Source organism: Mycetomoellerius zeteki, unplaced genomic scaffold (genome assembly GCF_001594055.1).
Source record: "Mycetomoellerius zeteki isolate Tzet28-1 unplaced genomic scaffold, Tzet1.0 scaffold174, whole genome shotgun sequence".
NCBI lineage: Eukaryota > Metazoa > Arthropoda > Insecta > Hymenoptera > Formicidae > Mycetomoellerius > Mycetomoellerius zeteki.
The window spans coordinates 37,825-57,821 of NW_017256696.1; the positions used below are offsets into that span (position 1 = coordinate 37,825).

General features: G+C 35.7%; 1 protein-coding gene across 1 annotated transcript in view; it reads left to right on the forward strand.

Annotated features, from left to right (window-relative positions):
* Positions 1-19,753, forward strand: part of LOC108721446 (uncharacterized) — a gene marked incomplete at its 5' end in the record, with an annotated part of 45,908 nt that extends 26,155 nt beyond the window's left edge. Inside the window, one exon of the mRNA XM_018445997.1 lies at positions 19,577-19,753. Coding sequence (XP_018301499.1) covers positions 19,577-19,753 — 177 coding nt within the window. The remainder of the gene's footprint in view (positions 1-19,576) is intronic.
* Between the last annotated feature and the right edge of the window lie 244 nt (positions 19,754-19,997).

Consider the following 19,997-nt stretch of genomic DNA (forward strand, 5'->3'; position numbering starts at 1 on the left):
CCCCCGTCATCGTTGTCGATTTTCTTTATCCATCCTCCCCCACCCGTCCTCGTGCGGCAAGCGAACATTTTTGTTTAATCAAACAGGTTTTAGACGGTGCGCTTGTGAACCACCGCCACGCTCACGACTTCCTGCAAGCGCACCGGCACCCACCGGTCGTACGGTACGTTCGAATGTCAACGTAGAGAAGAGCCTCACGAAGTCGTTCCTCCGTGTAGCCGTACCTGTTTTTCGACCTCCCGCTCGCTCTCTGTGCAAGGTGTTCACGTGATTTTTTCCCTCTTCGTCTTGGAGCTTCAATCCGAGATGGTGTGCGCGATTGCGAGTCGTGGTCATCGTATGTCGTATGTTACCTTGTTTAACGTCTGATTATCCTTAGGAAATTTCACCATCTTTTACGCGAGAAATTAAAATTATTTAATTATTAATATTGAATATCTTTGTCATTGTATTTTTATCCAAATTTTCGTATAGCAGGATTCACTCCTTTATCAAAAGATGTAAGATTTGTTCGCGTCGCTCCAACATATTCCAATATGCTCCTACCATAGTTCTTACTCACTCCAACGCGTTTGATAGAGTGAATAGGAGCTATGGTAGGAGCATGTTGGAGCATGTTGGAGCTTGCGATGTGAACAAACCTATAGTGACGGTAGCTGTTAAAAGTCCTTGGAGTAATTTTATTGTATTGCTTAGATAAAGAATTTTTACAAACAAAGATCTAGTATACAAGTACTTAATATATTCGAATGTTTAAAATATTATGAATTATACAATAAAAATTTTATTAATTTATGATATAAACTGAAAAACAGATTAACAAAAGATTATTGTAAAATTATATGTTGGCCCTGAAACTTTTGGCAAGCTACTATATTTCTAAAGTTCTACAACTATCTTCTATCAATTATTCATAATCACATTTTAAATAAGAAAACGGTGTGAGGGTTCCAGAGATGTTTTCGGCGGTTATTATTTTAGAAAAAAATCGCAATTTGCTGGATAAAGTCCGCCTTCTTGCACGTTAGACAGACATTCTGATTCTGGGCATTATATTGGATTCGAGATAGTCGATACAACGGTACGGTAGACGACGAGTATCATCCTAGTTGCTTGCGCAGCTGCCGGTATTGACGATCGAGCGGATAATCAATAATAACGAGTAGCGAGATGGAGGCAACTGAGCTGGCTACAAATTGTAAATTCTCCATGAAATTAGGCGGCGTGCCAGTTCTGCTTTCTCCTCTCGAGGAATCGGGCGCGCGTCTAGATACATATCGATGTACGAAATCGTTTTTAAGTATGTCAGTCGTGCTTAATTCGCCGAGTACACTCTCATCGAATGTTAGAGATAAAAATCTTCAACAGTGATTTTTAAAGTTTTTCTTAAACGTGTCGTTCAATATATCTTGCAATGAACCGGCATGAAAGCCGGTTAATTAACATCAGATTTTTATACCAAAATTATAATAACAGCTAGGTGTATTATAATATAATAGCATATTGTGTCTCGAGGATGATCAATGTATACTAATTTAGCATGATTTCTATTAAGAGGTTTAAAAAGCTATTAATTTCAAATATTATTTAAATAATTATAATTCAACAATTAGAATTGAAGTTATATATGGTTATAAACAAATAAGGACAAAAATTTTAAGTTAATTCTTGACGTTTCAATTTTGTTTTACATTTTTTGCATAATTGTATTTACACGAAAAAATAATTTTGCTGAAATATCTAAAATTTTGCTGGATATAGATATGAAAATAATTTTGTTGGAGTCAAAATAAACATTGAAAATTAAAAAAACAAACAATACTGTAAAAAAAATTGTATTTTATTTCAACAATCGGTTGACTTTCCAGCAAAATTATTTTAATGATCCAGCAAAATAATTTCCCGATCTATCATATCCTTATATTTTTCTTTCAGCTCTTTTTACTTTTATAGTATAGCATAAAGATTGTCGGTAAAATTTCTTAATATATAACTAAGCTGATTAACTTATCGCATTATTTAAAAAAATGATGGAAAATGTGTGTAATTATGTAAAATAAACGCCAATAGTATCAATCTAAATTAATTACGTTAAATTATACAGGTAATACATTACGTGCATGTTCAACAGGTGTGTACGGGCTGTATGAACTCTAATAAAATAAAACACTTACGGAACCCGTAAAACACGTATATAATCAGCCGCGTCAATTTACCCGCCTGATGGTGCGCGAGTCTAATATCCTCGTCGTGTGTAATCCATCGTGGAGGCGCGAAAGAAGTTACGATATTCATGCGTGATGATCACGACGATCCGAGCGACAGCTGAACCACGTAAGACCACACCAATAAATCAAGCCGGAATTGGAAATCCATCAGAGGTATAATTCTCGTCCGACGGCTTTGGGGAGCAATCGGGAAGTCACTGCTTCCCTGTCGCGTGTATCATCATAATGGTGTGACGTATTATGTCTCCTGGACAACACGATGATGGAACGGTCGCTGTGACATTCACGAGATAGATTTTTTTGTCTGCTCGAAGTAATGCGCGAAAAGAAAAGGTTAAACATGCGAAAGAGAGTGAAAAATCGATTGGATGTTACCGCGCTGCATCGTCTGTGACTTGATCGATAATGCGCTCATTGTTACTTATTTAATAAAGGGCTCTTAATGCATTTGCGAGTTGAGAAACGAGGCTCATTTCGTAATAAATAGTGGTAGATAGCAGATTTACGATGCTATCGCGAATACACCGGCGTGGTGCTGCCGGGTGATTTCGTAAAAAAAGAGACGGAGAGTCGAAATGAAAGCAGCACGTTGCCAGTGGAAACATAATCGAATCTAATCAAATGCATTCTGCTATTATCTTTTTTTGTCTCGTCTCGAGATACATCAAACCGCCGCGCCGCGCCGCGCCTCCGATGGAGGCCTTCCGAAACTTGTCATGATCGCTGAAAATTAATTTTACACAGATTCCGATTGAGGAAGAGCAACAGCGAGTCACACAGAGGTGCAATTTCTTTCCGCGGTGAATGAAATAGCTGTAATTTACAATTTAATTACGCATAATTGCAGAATTCACGTCGTAATCAATATACAACATTGATAATTTTCCACAACAATGCTCTTACATCTGGCGAGCATAAGCGTAATTATAATTAATGCGTTTCATTACCAGTGCGTCAACATAATTGAAGTTCATTAAAGCATGCGAATATAATCACGAGCGTACAACAGAAACGAAATAAAACATCTTGTAACTCGAATTACAAATCGCTTCGCGAGAGTTAATACCGATGGGAACAATGATCTCGTTAAGCATCAACAACAACGCGGTTACGTCCGCCGGCTATTGATGTTACGATTAATAACAGGACGTATAAGTTCCTGATTAATTGCTCGAATAAAACGCACCGCGATAGTCGCGGATATATGGGTATTAGGCGTTCCTGAGTTACGATATAATTATCGTCAGCCTGGAACCTGACCGCCTCGTTCGTCGGGAATTGCAGCACAAAACGCGCGCGCCGATGCCGTGTAATCACTAATTGGAAAAACACCTTGAGATGATCTAAATTCAAAATAAAACTGGAATATATATTGAGGCGTAAAAAGTTTGGTTTGCGCGATAACACTTAATAAATTATTAATTATACAGGCGTAAAAAAATTAAGATAAAGTTTTTTAAAAAGCATAACAATTTGATTATTCAGTGCTATTACATACTTTGTTACTATAATTTTTATATTATAACTTATCGTTGTGGTTTAATTAATTTCTTTAATATACGGATAATGTAAGATTTTTTATTAACTTAATATTATATATCAGTAATGGTAGGAAAATTACAGAAGCATTTTAAGATATTATTGTTTTTGTCTTTTAATTTTTTAAATGAATTAACAAGTGACAAGTTAAAAACATGATTATATGAATAAATCAACTAAGAGAAGCGCCACTTACAAAGTCGGAATTGTATCTGCATCATATGTATTTAATTATACATATGTATTTAAATAAATTTATCTCATCAGATATATGATTGCGCGCTAATTACTTTTCAGATTTGCAACGCAATCAAATTGAAATAATAATCCCCTTCAATAATACCTTTCAAATTTGATGCTATTAGCATCTTAAAATCTGTAGAGAACTTATAGTAAATAAATTAACATATTGCATACGTTAATTTATATAAATAACTGAAGTAGTGTTTCAAAAACAATTTAATATCTGAAGATACTTTTATAACTTTCCTACCATTTATTTCTTTCAAAAAATTAACATATTAAATAAAAAAACATTAGATTATCTGCGGTCAATGATATCATCAAAAAAAGTAGATGATCTAGAATTAAAAAAGATTGATGATTTAGTGAGAAGAATAAGCTCTAATAACACCGCATCAAAGATATGTTGAAATCTTAATTTCTTCCGACGTATTGTGCATTAAGGGGAGCACCTCATGTAATGGATCAAAAAATTGAAAATTTTTTTTGCATAATTTAATAATTTAACCCATCAAAAATATGTCCCTTGACTGGAATATTTATTTTGTGTATCCTATAGAGACATTATACCTTATAGTGTGTACATTCAAATTTACTTTACGTACCGGCATAGCAGATTAGCTATTAGAGTATATCCACACAAACTTGCATAGCCGCATAAACGTATGCATAAAGAAAATTATTCAATCGCATTTCTCCTATAAAGACGCACGTAAATTGTGATTGGATAATTTTCTTTATGCATACGTTTATGCGGCTATGCAAGTTTGTGTGGATATACCCTTAGTACTCGAAAATTGTTGATTATGTATACCTAAAACTTTAAACGCGTTTTTCTCGAAACAACTTTTTTAAAATAAAATTGGCGTGCAAGAGATAACTCAAAAACTATTCATCCGATTGAGTCCTCCCTATGCACACATCTAGATAAATACTTTCCTCATTGAACCTTTATTTATAATTGTATTGTTTAAATAAATTACTTTTATTACATAATATTAACACGAAAATTTTTCGTAAAAATCGGTATTTTTTCTTCTATGTGTCGCCATTTTTATAATTTGTTATTATTCTCTTTAAAAATAGATTTAATTAATAACGTAAACTCTACAAAAAAGAAATTGTTTTTGTTTTTCTGTTTCGGATGAATACACGTAGCGTTACATTGTACGCCGACAAGCGATTTCAACGCCGACGCACCAAAATTAAATTATTATAAATATAAAATTCACATTATTTTTCTATAAAAAAAATTTTTTTTTAGTAGTTCAATATTACAGTAACATATCCTGAAAATTTCAAAAGAATTTGTCGTATAGTCTTCTATTAAAAAATTCCGAAAGATTACATTATTTTCAGCACGATAAACGAGGTGCCCCCCTTAAAGTGGCATTATGTAAACCGTCGATGGGAGGATCACTCAGCATTATCTGGAGTGTATACTACGTCCGGGACAAGCGTAATAATCATCGAAAATCGAGCATCAAGTATCGCCTATCGACTTTGCCGCCTGTTTCGCCGTATCGAATTGGACGCGCTAAGTTTCTGAAACGATAATGACGCGAAACCGGTTTTTTTTTCTCTGTTACTTATTCTCTGCACTCCCAATCGAACTGGTTGCGATAAAAGGGCGACGATATTTTCGCCGCGACGCTCGTTAACATCAATAAACCACTGGTGTATCGTTAATGAACCAATAATTAATCGGCGTGTAATGAAGTCCGCTATCTGGCAGCGGATTAACTCGAATTGCAATCTTGTATGCCACTGCGAGGAGGAATCTCGCGAACGCCAATAGCCGGATTATTTTGCGAGTATATCAACGATTCTCTTATATCTCATGCACAAGATGCATTATGCTTATGAAGTATCCCTGTACGTGACTCATTTTCCTAAAAGCCACCACCTCAGGCGCAGGTACTAGAGTCTTGCGACTACCGTTTTACGATCAATTGCGGTGCATCTTCCACTTGGCCGCTTCAAATAAATATCAACTCTTGAGATTCATTTTTCTGATTTTATTACTTCTATTCTATATTTACACAATAATCATTGTCAACCATTCTTTACTCGGAAAGAAGATTTAGCTTTGCTGAAGTATCTAAAAAACTATAGCTAGACAAAGAACTGAAAATAATCGATCGACCGCGGTGTATGTCTTCCACTTGTCTATATTAAGTAAATATCAATTTTTGCTTTTATTACTTCTGTTCCATATTACACACAAAATAATCTTTATCAGTCGTTCTTATTTTAAGTGAATACTAATTCTTGCAATTCATTTTTCTGCTTTTATTATTTCTATTCTATACACAGTAATTATTATCAATCATCCTTTACACAGAAAGAATATTTTTGCAGAAATATTTACAATAGATACAAATTTGAAAATAATTTTGGACCATTAAAATGATTATGTAAGGTGCTCATGCATAATAGGAGAGCTGTAAAAAATGTTAACTAGTAACCAACTTGAGCGTTTTATATAATTATTTTGATAGTCCAACGAAATTATTTTTAAATTTTTTTATGGCTAAATTTTTAAATACTGCAAAACCATTTTTTCCATGTAAAAATTTTTTGTACTTATAGATTATAGATTATGATATGTTATAAATTAAATATTCTCTTTTTCAACCAAACCATATGTAGAGAATAATGCCGTATTTATATTAATTTGATTATTGAATTGTTCCTCGTTATATGACATCAAAAAGTTTGCTATTAAAAATATTAATTATAAGGAATTTAATTATATTAATGTTAAAAGAGTTCACATCCTGTCATATTGTGATAATATATTCTTTCTAGGTGCATATTATACGCTTTCTCGAGACACGATTCTCTTTTTTGTGTCTCTCTCCTCATAGACGTATCTGGTATGCCAAGAGGGCTTTCGGCGTATGAAAGAGCTCGTGTGCACGCCCAAGCGCATCTCTCTTAAGAAAGAGAGTCCAAGAGCCATGCCTATTCATACGTCCGCGCGTCATAATGCGTTGCCCGCGCGTGTGGGTGAGAACTCGCGTAGAAATATTTCGTTCGGCGCTTCCTGCTCGTTTAATCAATGACATCTTTGAGCGTGAAGAGATGCGCGTCGAGAGTGGCATACGTGTGTGCGAAGATACGTCGGCGTGACATGCTCCGCGCGAAAAACCACTCGGATCCAGAGATCCAGAGCGGAACGGACCTCCGAAAAAACATGGCACGCCTCGTTCTTCGATTATTCATACAATTATTATTTATCGACTTCGAAACTTCGTAACGCTGTCGCTCGTCCCTTTGCGATCGTTAGTCGCGATAAATTGCGGCGACTACACGTTTCGGAGATATGCAGTTTTCGAATTATAAATCATCACAACGCGATCTCGGTTAATTCAACCCGTTACTGCTGAAGTTTGTTACACCAAGTTTAACATAAATCACGATAAATTTCAATTTATGACAATCAGAGGCTATAGACATACTATATTAAAAGAACCTTATTACGTAAGAAGCATCGATGTACAATCCGATCTCAACGAAACGATTAAGTATAATCCCGTATTATCGCCGATCTTGCAAATAAATCACGAAGTTAATTTGTTAATTCAATAAGATTAAGATCAATAATTTTTTATGTTATTTCGTATATTAAACTGCTCATTATTTAATTGTCATATACTGCGCGCCGACCCGTGAAATTTATGGTATCCTCTTTATGGATATGATATTCATATGTTCATATATTTTAATCTATCTGCAATAGAGGTTGTGGAAATCTTTTGCGAGAAAGTCGTTATCTTCGTACGATGGTACGCCGATGGAGATGAGTGAAGTGATACAATCTTGATGCATAATACATGCATTGATGTGATATCGTTAAACGCCTTTTCAGTACGGCTATTTAGCTTTTTTCTGATATTTTTCCAATGCTTTTTCCATTGCTTATAACTTTTTTATTAAGATACATACATTTGCTTTACTGAGAAAAATTTCTGGCTGAACGAACCAGTAAATTTTGATTATTTCAATCAGATTTATCGTAATCAAACATCTGGTTATCTCTTGTCTATATAAAATTCTGATGTCATCAGAATCTACTGATTCGTCCATTTTTAATCAGAAATTTTTCTCAGTGTTGGTACCGTTATGTTGGAATAACGTTAACATCTGGAATTTCGATTGAAAGCAAATTTTACAATATGTTCATTTTTATGAAAGTTATAAGCAATCGAATTAAGTTGGATATATTATACACTAGTGTGTTATTTCTGTAATGAACCCGTTTAAAGGTTAAATTTGTCATGCAACATCAATTTTAGCAACATCAATAATATTGTCCGCATTGCTACACTTTTTTTTTCATCAAGTAAATGCGTAATTAGTCGTTCACTAGCCGCGATTCTTTTTCTTTTCGACGTCACGACTTTCACCAGTATATATGGCGTAATTGCGGTGCATCGCGCGTACACGAACGTCCGAAGGCATCTTTATTGCACGGTATATTCACACTACGCGTAATATCTCAGCGTGAATGGCGCGTATAATCAATGACATCTTTACGAGGAGCGCGATAAGCTCACGAATTCCATGAGTGGCGACACGGAAGGAGAAAGGGCTGAAACAGGAAGGAAAATAACGAAGAAGCATCGAAGAGGAATTGCAGTCAGTGACGGATTGAAAGAAAAGGTCTTAATCCAGCTTGCAGTAAATCCGTCAATATTTTAATAAATTCTTGTGACTTAAAATTTCTAAAAAAAAGTGTACATCTTAGCTTGGTCTGTATGTTCATGCATGATGTAGAAATTAAATTTGTTACTGCGAGAATAAAGTTGTCATGCATCTCTAAGAGCGTGGTCTCTTCAAGAATATTTTTACACAGAAAGAACGTTTTTGCCGAAATATCTAAAGTTAAATATAAATTTGAAAATAATTTTATTGAACTATCGAAATAATTATGGAGGTCACTCAAGCTAGTTGCTAAAATGTAAAAATTTTTTGCTTATCATACTTGAGTTTCCTACATCAATATTTTGATGGTTCAACAAAATTATTTTCAAATCTGTATTTAGCTAGATGTTTCAGTAAAATCGTTCTTTCCATGTATTATTTATTGAGGGACTCTTGATATTAATCTAAAACTTCGGAAGATTTAATTAATTATCGGATTAAACTTTCATGAAAAAAGTTCTTTTATTTTACCTATCAATGCGGCATATAAAACTTCTTTACAAAGAGTTCTTTTTATTTTGTATAAGCTATTATGTAATTAAATATTTGATCAAAGCGGATCTTAGTGCAAATATTTCTGTGTGAATTTATATACATATCTGATTCTGCAAACTGCGCGCCAAAATTTTTTTTGCTCTTAAAATGCATTTATGAGCAAAACTAGAGCAGTAACATCACTTATTAAATTGACAAGCAATTTAATATTAATAATTTTTGATGCTAATAAGCATCTTTATAAGAGTATAATAATTAGATATTAATGAGAATCGGCAAATAATTTTATTACGAAAAATATTGCCAGGATTGAACTTGGAATCTTCATATTATGATTTTTTCAAACTTCTAATTTTTACGACTCTCCCTTGGTAAATCTGGTAGATCCGTCCCTGGCAGGCAGAGGCGCAAAGTCGAAGAGACAACAGGGAGTGTCCGCTGCTGCATGATAAATCCGCCGCGGCTTAATTCGCATCAGCTGTAACATCGTCCGGAATTCTTTCCCGCGACTGATGCGCTCGAGCGCTCTCGGTTCCCCTTCGTCCGTCTTTCTTTCCTTGTCTGGCCCCACGCCTCTTCACTGTGCTTCTTCTCACCGCTGCACTTCGCCTTTATGGGACTCGGCATCAACGGACCGCGATGATGTCACGGGGCGTGTCTCGCACCGTGAAACGTGCGCGGAATTCTTTTCGTAGACGCGAGAAACACGAGTGGCAGATGCGCCCTTGCGAAGTGCTCATTGCATTTCGCTTTTCGAGTAATTAGCTGGACTAAGTGATGCGGTAATTTGCGTTTCAGATAGTTTATTATCATTCTTGAAATTTTTGTGAGATCTCATCTCAATGTTTTTTTTACTCAAATAGAATGATTGCTTAAATTTACTTATTTATTGCAACTAAAATATGTTTCCACGAAAATATGTTCCTAACGCTCTGCAAAATCTGGATTTTTTTTTTAATTTTGATTTGTCCTCATTTTCATCCTCATTTTTGCTCAAATTTCAATTTTTAATTTGAACAAAGATTTCAACACTTGAGTTAAAAAAAACTATTTGCTAATATAATAGAAATATTGAAAAGTAATCTTGAATTTTTTCACATTTTTTGAAAGTCTAGAACAGTAAAAAAAATATTGCAGACAGAAGAATAATTCCATAAAGGTTGAACATTCTGACAGATACGGAGAAATAATGTAGGTTATTGAGATTTGGAACTGTACAATAAATCGTGTTTATTCAACATTTTGTTAAATTTATTACTTAGAAAGTGAATATTTTCAAACGTAAATCGGTCAGCTTTCAGATCAGTTTCCTACTATATTTCTTCCTGCTAGGTGTGGTAGTTGTAAATTTGCTCTATTTCTTACTAACTTATATCCCTAAATATTGGTCATAAATAATTGAACAAAGTAGTGTACAGTTCGAGAAGAACTTATGTGTTGTTCACGAAATAACTTTGGCTATAAGAGGTAATACATAATCCACCATGTGGGTCGATCCGATTGTAGCATGATGTAGTTTCCTTATTTCAAAAGTGACACAACTAAAAAAATATGATTTTCGAGTTATTCATGAATGAGTTGAGTAGGTCAAGATTACTCCATCAATCATCAAGAATAAACTGACTTCACAGCCTGTCCATCAAATTGCACTTGTGTCGTTTTTAAGATTTTCAAAGAGATCATATCTTCTACAAGACTGACACATTTTGAGTTGTCTTTGTAAATAAAGGAGAGTCTTTTATAGAGAACATTTAGAATTAAGATAGTTTTGGAAATTAAAGTTTGGAAAAATTGATTTATTTCGAATTTAGTCATTTTAGATCATTAGTTGATTAAGATAAATATAAATTATTCGTGATATTTCGAGCTATGTCACTTTTGATGGCTATTCTGGATTTGTTGTAATTTTGTAAAATCTCAAAATCGCCACAACACGAAAAGGTAGTTTTTAACGGTAGTTTTGAAACGAAAATTCCATAAATGACATTAATTGGTCATGTTTTTAAGAGTATATTTTTTTCCCATATTAGATATTTGATTAGTTGATAATTTTCTGTGAAGTTGAAAACTAATTTTTCTGAGAAACTTAATTTTTTGAGTTCTGTCGCCTTTGAAATAAGGGAATGATGTGTATGTATTTTATCTATCTAATTATAAGTAGGTTCACCATCAACGATCACCATTGAAGTTTCACGCTAATTGAGAACAGAGGATTCTTGATTTCCGCAAATGTCATCGCAAAAAGAAAAGAAAAAGAGGGGAGAGAGAGAGAGAGAGAGAGAGAGAGAGAGCAATAGCAAATTAAAAATTAGGTATAAGATAATGTCCGGGTGGTCGGGAGAAACGGGAAACGGGAAGCGATCCGAGAAGAAAAATTGTGAATGATTTGATCGTGATGGAACTGTCAAGTCGCGGCCTCTCAAATTAACGCTTCTCCGGGCAGTCGGGTGATTTTCTCTTTTTCTGCCTATTCAGTCCGTCCGTAATTCGCGACTAACGAGGTCCACTGTTGCCAAATAAAGGTTCCCGTCTCTCTTTGGACTTGCTATCATAAACCATCATCCCTCTCCCCTCTCTCGCTGAATCGAATTGAGCCGTCGAAGCAGTAATGCGTCGTCTTCCATCTGATTGACGGTTTCGTAATCGCGACGTCCAAGACGACAGGTGAACGCGATAACTCGTTGAAATTGCGGAGTTCGCGTTGCAGCCACTTTAATTGGCGCGATCATTTGGCGAGCCGCATGTACTTCGCGTTACGCGGAACGTTCTTGTTTTTTTTTCTTTTTACTCACGCGATAATCGCGAATGACGAAAACGTTGTTATTCCGCACTGCGCGCAAGCGACGAAAGCTCGTTGGAACTCGGACACGAGCAAAAAATATATACATGAAGGAGACGTGTATAAAGCGAAAAATATATGAACACGTGTAAGGGGGACGGTTGTACTTTCGGTAGAGATTGCCCCCGAATGCGCGACGGGTAAACAAGTATAATGTCGTACTCCCAAAGGTCGGTGCACTCAGTGCGGCCAGTTAATTTGGCCAGCCTCGATTAGCCGCGGGCGTGCTGGACGAGCGGATTTATCCGCGCACAATCGCGAGACGATAATGAACTGGCCGAGAACGAGAAGACTGTTCGGCAACCGAAAGACACGTACTCGTCGCAGTGATATATGAACACGAGAAATGTACGTGCTCTGTTACAAAACAACTGAGGGCCGAACTTCAAATTTGAAACGAAACTCTGAGCGGAAATGGTGATGGAATGACTTTCTTATATGTCTTACATGCGTATGTCTTATAATGTTTTAGTCGAGCGAAAATGATACACTAAGAAAAATTTCTGGTTGAAGATGAACAGATCAGTTAGATTAATCAGAATTTGGGTCATCACGATTGGACATCTGATTAGAATTCTCGTTGATGTAACCTATTGGTTCGTTCATTTCCAAACAGAAATTTTTCTCAGTGTACGAAAAGATGAAATTATTATAGTGCACATCGCTCGCTCGGTTCACACACGGAAAAATTTAGCTAGATACAAATCTGAAAATAAAATTGGACTATCAAAATAATTATGTAAGAGGCTCAAACTATAATTAAAATTTTTTTGCAGCATTACTCATCATGTTGAGTCTTCTATATAAGTATTTTGATAGTCCAACAAAATTATTTTCAGATCTGTATTTATCTAAATTTTTAAATACTTTAATAGAATTGTTCTTTCCGTGCGGTGATTTTAAACATTTTATTGGGTTATCTTTTAAAGCACTATTCTATATAACACAATGTTCGAAATCGATACATAAGACATCTTAACCTTTCGGAGTTGACGCTAAAATCTGTAATACAGTTACTGATACTAAATTGATGAGATATTATTATATATATATATATATATTCTATTTAATATATGTCGATTAAAAGTCACTAATTTTAAGGGATCAAAATGACAAAGTTATATAAAAAAGAACTAATACTAAGTTTATTTTAATAAAAATAATCCAAATTATTTAAATCCAAATTACGGATGTAGTGTAAAAAAATGAATTATTTGACATTTTTGTTAAAGGCAATTGTTACAATAATAGAGACAAAAATTAAGAACTAATAATAAATTCAAATATAATAATGTATTTTTTATCTTAACATTATTTCTCAGAGAGAAAGTTGTATTGTATTTTTACACCGAAAGGAACAATTTAGCTAAATATAGATTTAAAAATAATTTTATTGGACCATCAAAATAGTTATGTAGGACGCTTGAACCGGTTGCTAGAATGTCCAAACTTTTTATAGCATTACTTCTCATTCTTACTCATAAGAATCTTTGTTATTCAAACAATCACTATAGTAGATCCAATAGACCCATCTGCTTTGAAGAATTAAAGACGGTTTTTTACAAAAGACGTTTTCCGTCCCGATTTTGAATTATATATTGTTTTTTGTTTACAAAACTTAACGAATCGCTTGGGAGTCGCATTTGCGGGTTTACAAAACTACGCGGTTTGTTCACGCTTGGCATGATACGTATATAAGCGTAACGATTTAATTGTCGTTTCCTCGGCGAGTTGCAAAATCTTGTGGTGCATAGCGCGCAAGAAACGGTACTAATAAAAACGTCATCAACGCTGTGGAGCGACACGCTCGGTACTTTATACGATCGCGCGGCGCGGATTAATCTGCTAATTCAAAAATTGCCCTATAAACATCCTATCTCTGGATAATGTCTACATCGGCACGTCACCTAATCTCACGCACGCAAGGGGCGCGCCGCGTCATTCGCAATAAAAAGAAACCGTGTATAATATATAATGGGCCTATCTTCGTAATAACTGCGCAGTTACTTCGGTCACGGTAGATCTTGCTGATAATTTCAAAGTCATACTGGTGGACCGCTTGGTGCACACATTCCTAATCTCATGAGGAAGAGCGAGAGATTCGCAGCGCCGTCGTGCTTGCGCGAGCAAGCGTTGTACTACCTCGGGCAAAAAAAACGCTAACATTTAGAATAATCCTTTCGTAACGTCATACTTTGATGCATAAGCTTTGCCATTACGCGTTACAGAAACGACGTAATTAACGTCGCTGTCCGCTAAGAATTTATTACTCCGGTCTAATGGGGCGCGAGAGTGTGCATGCACCGGAAAGAGATTAACGCCGTCGGTGATCTGATTCATTGAAAGACACGTCCGACAAGGTGCGACAAAATAGCGAATGCAGAATAATTTGTCAACGGAATAGGAATAATAAAAAGCGGATATGTGAAAAAGTTAATGCGGTAGACGTTGATTAATTGATTATAGCTGAAAATATAACACAATCTTAGAATTTTTAACTCTTCATCGCGTCGGAAATGTGTAATCTTGCATCTTCCATTCAGCAATGGTCTTTGAACTTCAGCAGATTTTTATATTGTTGTTCCGAATTGTATGAAAATCTGAAAAAATTCTTGCATATTTGTGAAAGCTAATTCAACAATGAATTTTTACTATCATAGAAGTCAGAGTGTATTTTACTTCTCTTTTACAAATTTAAATTAATCTACCAGAATTTACAATCAAAATATCGATTGTGCCTTTGAAGTTCAATTTAACTGACGAAGAGTTAAGAGTAATAATTCAGAAACAAATTAGGAATAATTAGGAATTTCTTAAACGTGATGTATAAATTAAAAATTTTATCTGATTTGTTAAATATTACTATCAATTTGCTTTTTCCTGAGCATGTTTAACCAAATTATTAATTAGAATTTTCTGAGTTTTACTAGCCAGAAACTAAATATTTTACTGATCCATTTGACTTGGCTAGTTTCTATAACTTACTGCTGATCAGTTTTACCTAATCAGATTTCTAGTCAGTTATTGGATAGTTACTGTTCAGTAAGTTCAAGATAGTAAAAACTGACCAGTTTTTCTTCTAGATTTCTTTATGAGTAATTAAACATTTTTACATCATCAATTTACATTATCTTCCATCTTTCTTTCTACACACTATATTAACCGACTTTTTCTTATATTTGTATTTTCTGTTAGTTTTTATATTATTATTATTATTTCTTTTTCTTAATTTTTGTATACAGTATAAATGTTTCTGTAATGGTATTTTCTTTATTTCATGTTTTATTTGGCATTTATAATGTTAACCTGCGAAAAGAAGTCATTCTAGGGCACGAAATAAGTGACAATTCTCTTATTTATTCATTCTTTTTTCTCGTTTATTCTCTTCTTCTTCCTTCTTCTACTGTCTCCAAGAGAAAAATCCACGAAATTCATTGATTTGATACTATTTATAGTATTTATGTAGACGAGCATTACGAATCAACGCGCTGCCGACGCGGCATCGATCGCGGACCATTTTTATCCCAAAACATTTGTAGTAATTAAATTAATTCCGCCGGGACTCGCCTGGTCAGGGATTGCTCAACGAATGATTGATGAACGTTACACTCTCATTACGGGCCGCTACTGTGAGAACATACGTAATACATAGGTACAAGCACGCCCGTCTATATTACGCTCATGTACGTATTTAGACGTAAACGTACATACCCACGTACGTGCGTATATAAACCATATGTACGTCTCTCGCGGTGCGCAGACTGGAATCATTAAGAACAGTTTACTCGGTCTTTCATTAGTCATTGACGATTTAATGCGTCGTTTGATTTCATCCATCGAGAGGCTGTCGATTGCGTTTGTTTCATCCTTTTTTGTGCGCATCGGGCGGCTCGCATGAAAGATCCGAGCTCTGCTCTTCCGCGCGAGACGGCCAGACGCGCATTCTCTCTCGTTAAAGTTTATTAGTTTATAATTATTTAATGCCCAACGGATATCGCGATTTACGATGGATTATTATTATGCGTTTGTTAGATTTAATAGCATATATTAGATTTTATTGGCGACCAAGCTGCCGCCGCTCCGTGCGTTTCTAGCCTGCGTGACACGCATGTCGTGACTTTTATTGCCCGCCCAAAAAATACGCTTGTTCTCCATTCGTCGTAGTGGTTGTCACCGCTCATCTCGCGGCTCATGAATAACAAGTGCACGTATCGCGATTTTCAGAAACCTGAAATTCCGAGATGGACGGGACCGTGTTTTGCGTGCCGAGTGCCTTCGTCCTCAGAATCGACAGAACCATGATTTCGGTGTGTCACAAGAAACGGTCGGCGTGTCTTGTATTTGCCGTCGGGCGTACTTTATTTCATCATTTGTGCAACACGGTATATTTCTTTAAACGCTTGCTATCGGCGTTTTGAAATATTAAGACTGATATTCAGGCGTAGTCATTTCTTATATTTAAGGTCGTCTTAAGTACAAAAATCTTAACTAGGGATGTTTCGATCTTCAAAAGATCGATCTTTCCAAACGGCACTGGCGATTTTAAACTAATCTTTTTTTAAAGAATCACTTCTTTAAAAAAAAAAAGGAGAAGTTTTATTTCGAAGCTATCTTTTTGCAAGAAAAATTGATTTTTGGCGAATTGATCTGGAGATCGTACATCCCTACTAATATATATATATATACTATATATATACATCCCTACTAATAATCTTAATCCTCCGTGGTTTAATCGGGACCTTGAAGACCCAGGCGAATTTTCAATTATACATTATTCTTTCAAATAGTGTTTTATTATTTCAAATATTACTATCCATAAAATCCATAAAAATAAAAAAAAACAATTGAATGTGATATTGGCAAATAAACGGGACTATTTATATTTTAATTTTACAATACGCGTTTCTGCGATGATGAATTGTGAAGCCTTTCATTCGTCAATATTTTCTTGCTGGCTGCAGTTTTACAGTGATTCGAATAGCTCTACTAAAAGCACCGGTAAACACCGTTATAAATTATTGCGGGGAGCGCAACGAAGAGTCGCTTTCTGCGCGCGCGCGGTGTGTTACGTGTAATTTGTTAATCGCGCCGTGGTGTTACAGTTACACTCACCGCCGGTGTAACCGGCCGTTCGAAGTTGCGCTATTAGCGTCGTATCGTGTTTCACGACGCGAACCATTTGTTTGATCCTATGACGGGTATACGGCGCGGACAGAAGAGAGGCGAGCTTTTCATTGTCGATGTGTGCACGAGCATTCCCACGTTTCATCGAGAGGTTGTTGTCGGGGAAACAATCGCGCGCGAAACCGGTCGCCGTGCTGTAAATCCGATCTTCTGCACGATTGTTTCGGAAATCCGATATCGACGCGAACACAGCGATCGATCATGGCCGCTACAAAACGATTCTCTTTTGATACAGTTAGGTGAGTTAGGCGTCGTGTTGCATCGCGTTGCACATCAATATTTAGTTAGTTTTAGTGATAGATATAAGGGACGTATAGTGTATAATAATTGCGTTATTCTCATGACAGAAGTAAAGCAAATATAATGGTTTATGTATTAACAGTTTTTATAACTATTAAAAATCTACTCTTTTTTACTTGTAACGATTTTGACGATTTTTTAAATGAAGTTAAGTTTTAGTTTTGATGATTGGTAGGATAATGTTTACATAACTTATTCATGTTAATAAAATCACGAAAATCACGTTTTTGAGTTGTGCCACTTTTGAAGTGAAAAAGCGATATATCTCATAATTGGTCATACTTTCTTCTACGATACTGCACATCCTTCTCTACTGACAGATATTAATGGCCGAAAGTACCGTTTTTGTCAACGTCCCGTTTTCGATACCAATGACGTTCGCGTCCAATTTGATTGCAATCTGTGAGAATTGGTTCCTTTGCGTGATTGACTATTAATTCCGTCGGTCATTAGACGATCGGAGGTGTGTCACAGGGAAATTAGATAGCGCAGGGTATACAAGCGATCGACAAGCTTAGGCCGAGTCGAATCTCTCGTGGGAACTGGTCGTGATTAGTTCACGTCACTACCGACGCTAGTTATGCTAATTGCGCTTAAGCACTTTGGCCTGCTATCAGCATCGGCTATTGAAACCGCTGCTGAATAAGTCACGTACAGAAGGCTAGACTCTTTGTCCGTCCGTTTCGCCTATCTATACACCGCAACTTTCGAAAAATTACTATCTACGGAAAATCGGTGTATTAACCCGACAATCTCAGGTATGACAATCGGCGATGTTGCGTGGGTGAGATTATACTTGCGCAACATCTAAGTCTCGTCAAATCGAGTTCCCCCGCACAGTCGAGCGGAGTAACATCCGCAAAATTACCACGTTGTGTAAACGGCGTATTATACTAATATTCATTTACACCAGCGCCACAACGCCACGAAATACACGTGAATTAACTCGTGATGTAAAATCTCGAGATTGCTTCGCACCTTTTCTTAATATCTAGAAAGAAGAGAAGGACACCTACGCGGACGAGTCGTGGCAGAGATCTTTTAAGATCTTCGTTGACTCTAAGCACGCAGTCACATTGAAATACACACCTTCGTATTAAATATTATAAGGACTTAACAACTATAAGTTAATTATTATAATAACTTTTGCTGGAAAAATTGAAAAAAAATCCTATTTCGCATTCAAAAATTATCGCAGAATGCCTTTGCATTATTCAATAATTTTACAAATAAAATATTATCTTATATTTTAGTATATACTTTATAATATAATATGATATTATACAATATTTACTTCTTATGATTTATAAAGCCTATTTATACTTCCTTTTTATTACACTGCGCTAAAAAAAAACATGAGTTCAATTCGGGAATAGTTACCTGGAGCATTTTTACACATCAGCGACGAAAAAAATGTGAATTTTGCAAGTATTATTTTAAATAGATATTGCGTAACATCTTTTTCTTTATAATTATTTTTACGAACCTTTAAATATGCAATTCCATTGAAAACTCGCAATAGAAAGTGTTGTATGAATAAAAATCCTTATTTTTTGGAAATATATGTTATAATAAACTATTTAATATGTTTATTCTGTTTAATATTTGTTTGGCTTCTAAACATTGACTCTCTCTATATCTGTAACATTCTCAAATACTAATAAATCGGAAGACAATCAATATGTTAATAATATTCAGTATGTTGTAAACAATAGTGATTTTAATTGGGGTGTAAAAACATCCTAGGTGATCGTTTACATAAAAAAAATCAAGTGACTACTTCCGAGTTAATCGAGACAAATAAATCAAATAATATAAAAAAATAATAACTATTTTTTGTTTTAATTAAACTTTTATTAAGTTAGTATCACTTTTTTTTACATTTCGAAATCAACAATTTCTTCTTTGCTCGAAAACAATTAAACATTCTTGTACACTTGAAAAGGTGATAGATCACAAGTACTACGCCCAATGGGCAGAAACGCTTCTGTTAATGATAGTTGCCAGCCACTGACGAGCACGTTTCCTTCTGTTATAGGCGGCGGGACCGCCGGTGCAGCTGGAACCAGTGGATCTGTCCGTGAAAACTCCTGTGGTGTTGCAGGTGCCACGGTACAGCCCGGCGGCGATAATTAACGCCGTCGCAAGAAGAGTACCGTCGCCCTCGACGACGCCCACGCCGCCGCCGCCGCTCTGCGTATCTACCGGTGAGTAGACTTGAATTTATGTGCGGCCATCTATACGTACACGGTTGGAATTTAAATCGAATCTTGCGACAGCAACACGATCGCGGTACAGGCCCCCGGGGGCACAGCTCGAAAGAATGCATTTGCACTTGTTCACGGACTTGCATTTGCACGGATACTTCAAACTGCGCCCTCGTTCACGGCTACGTCGTGATTGCTGTTTCCGCGTTACGTGTGGGATGCGTCAGAGATCGTAGGCGATGAATTGCTATT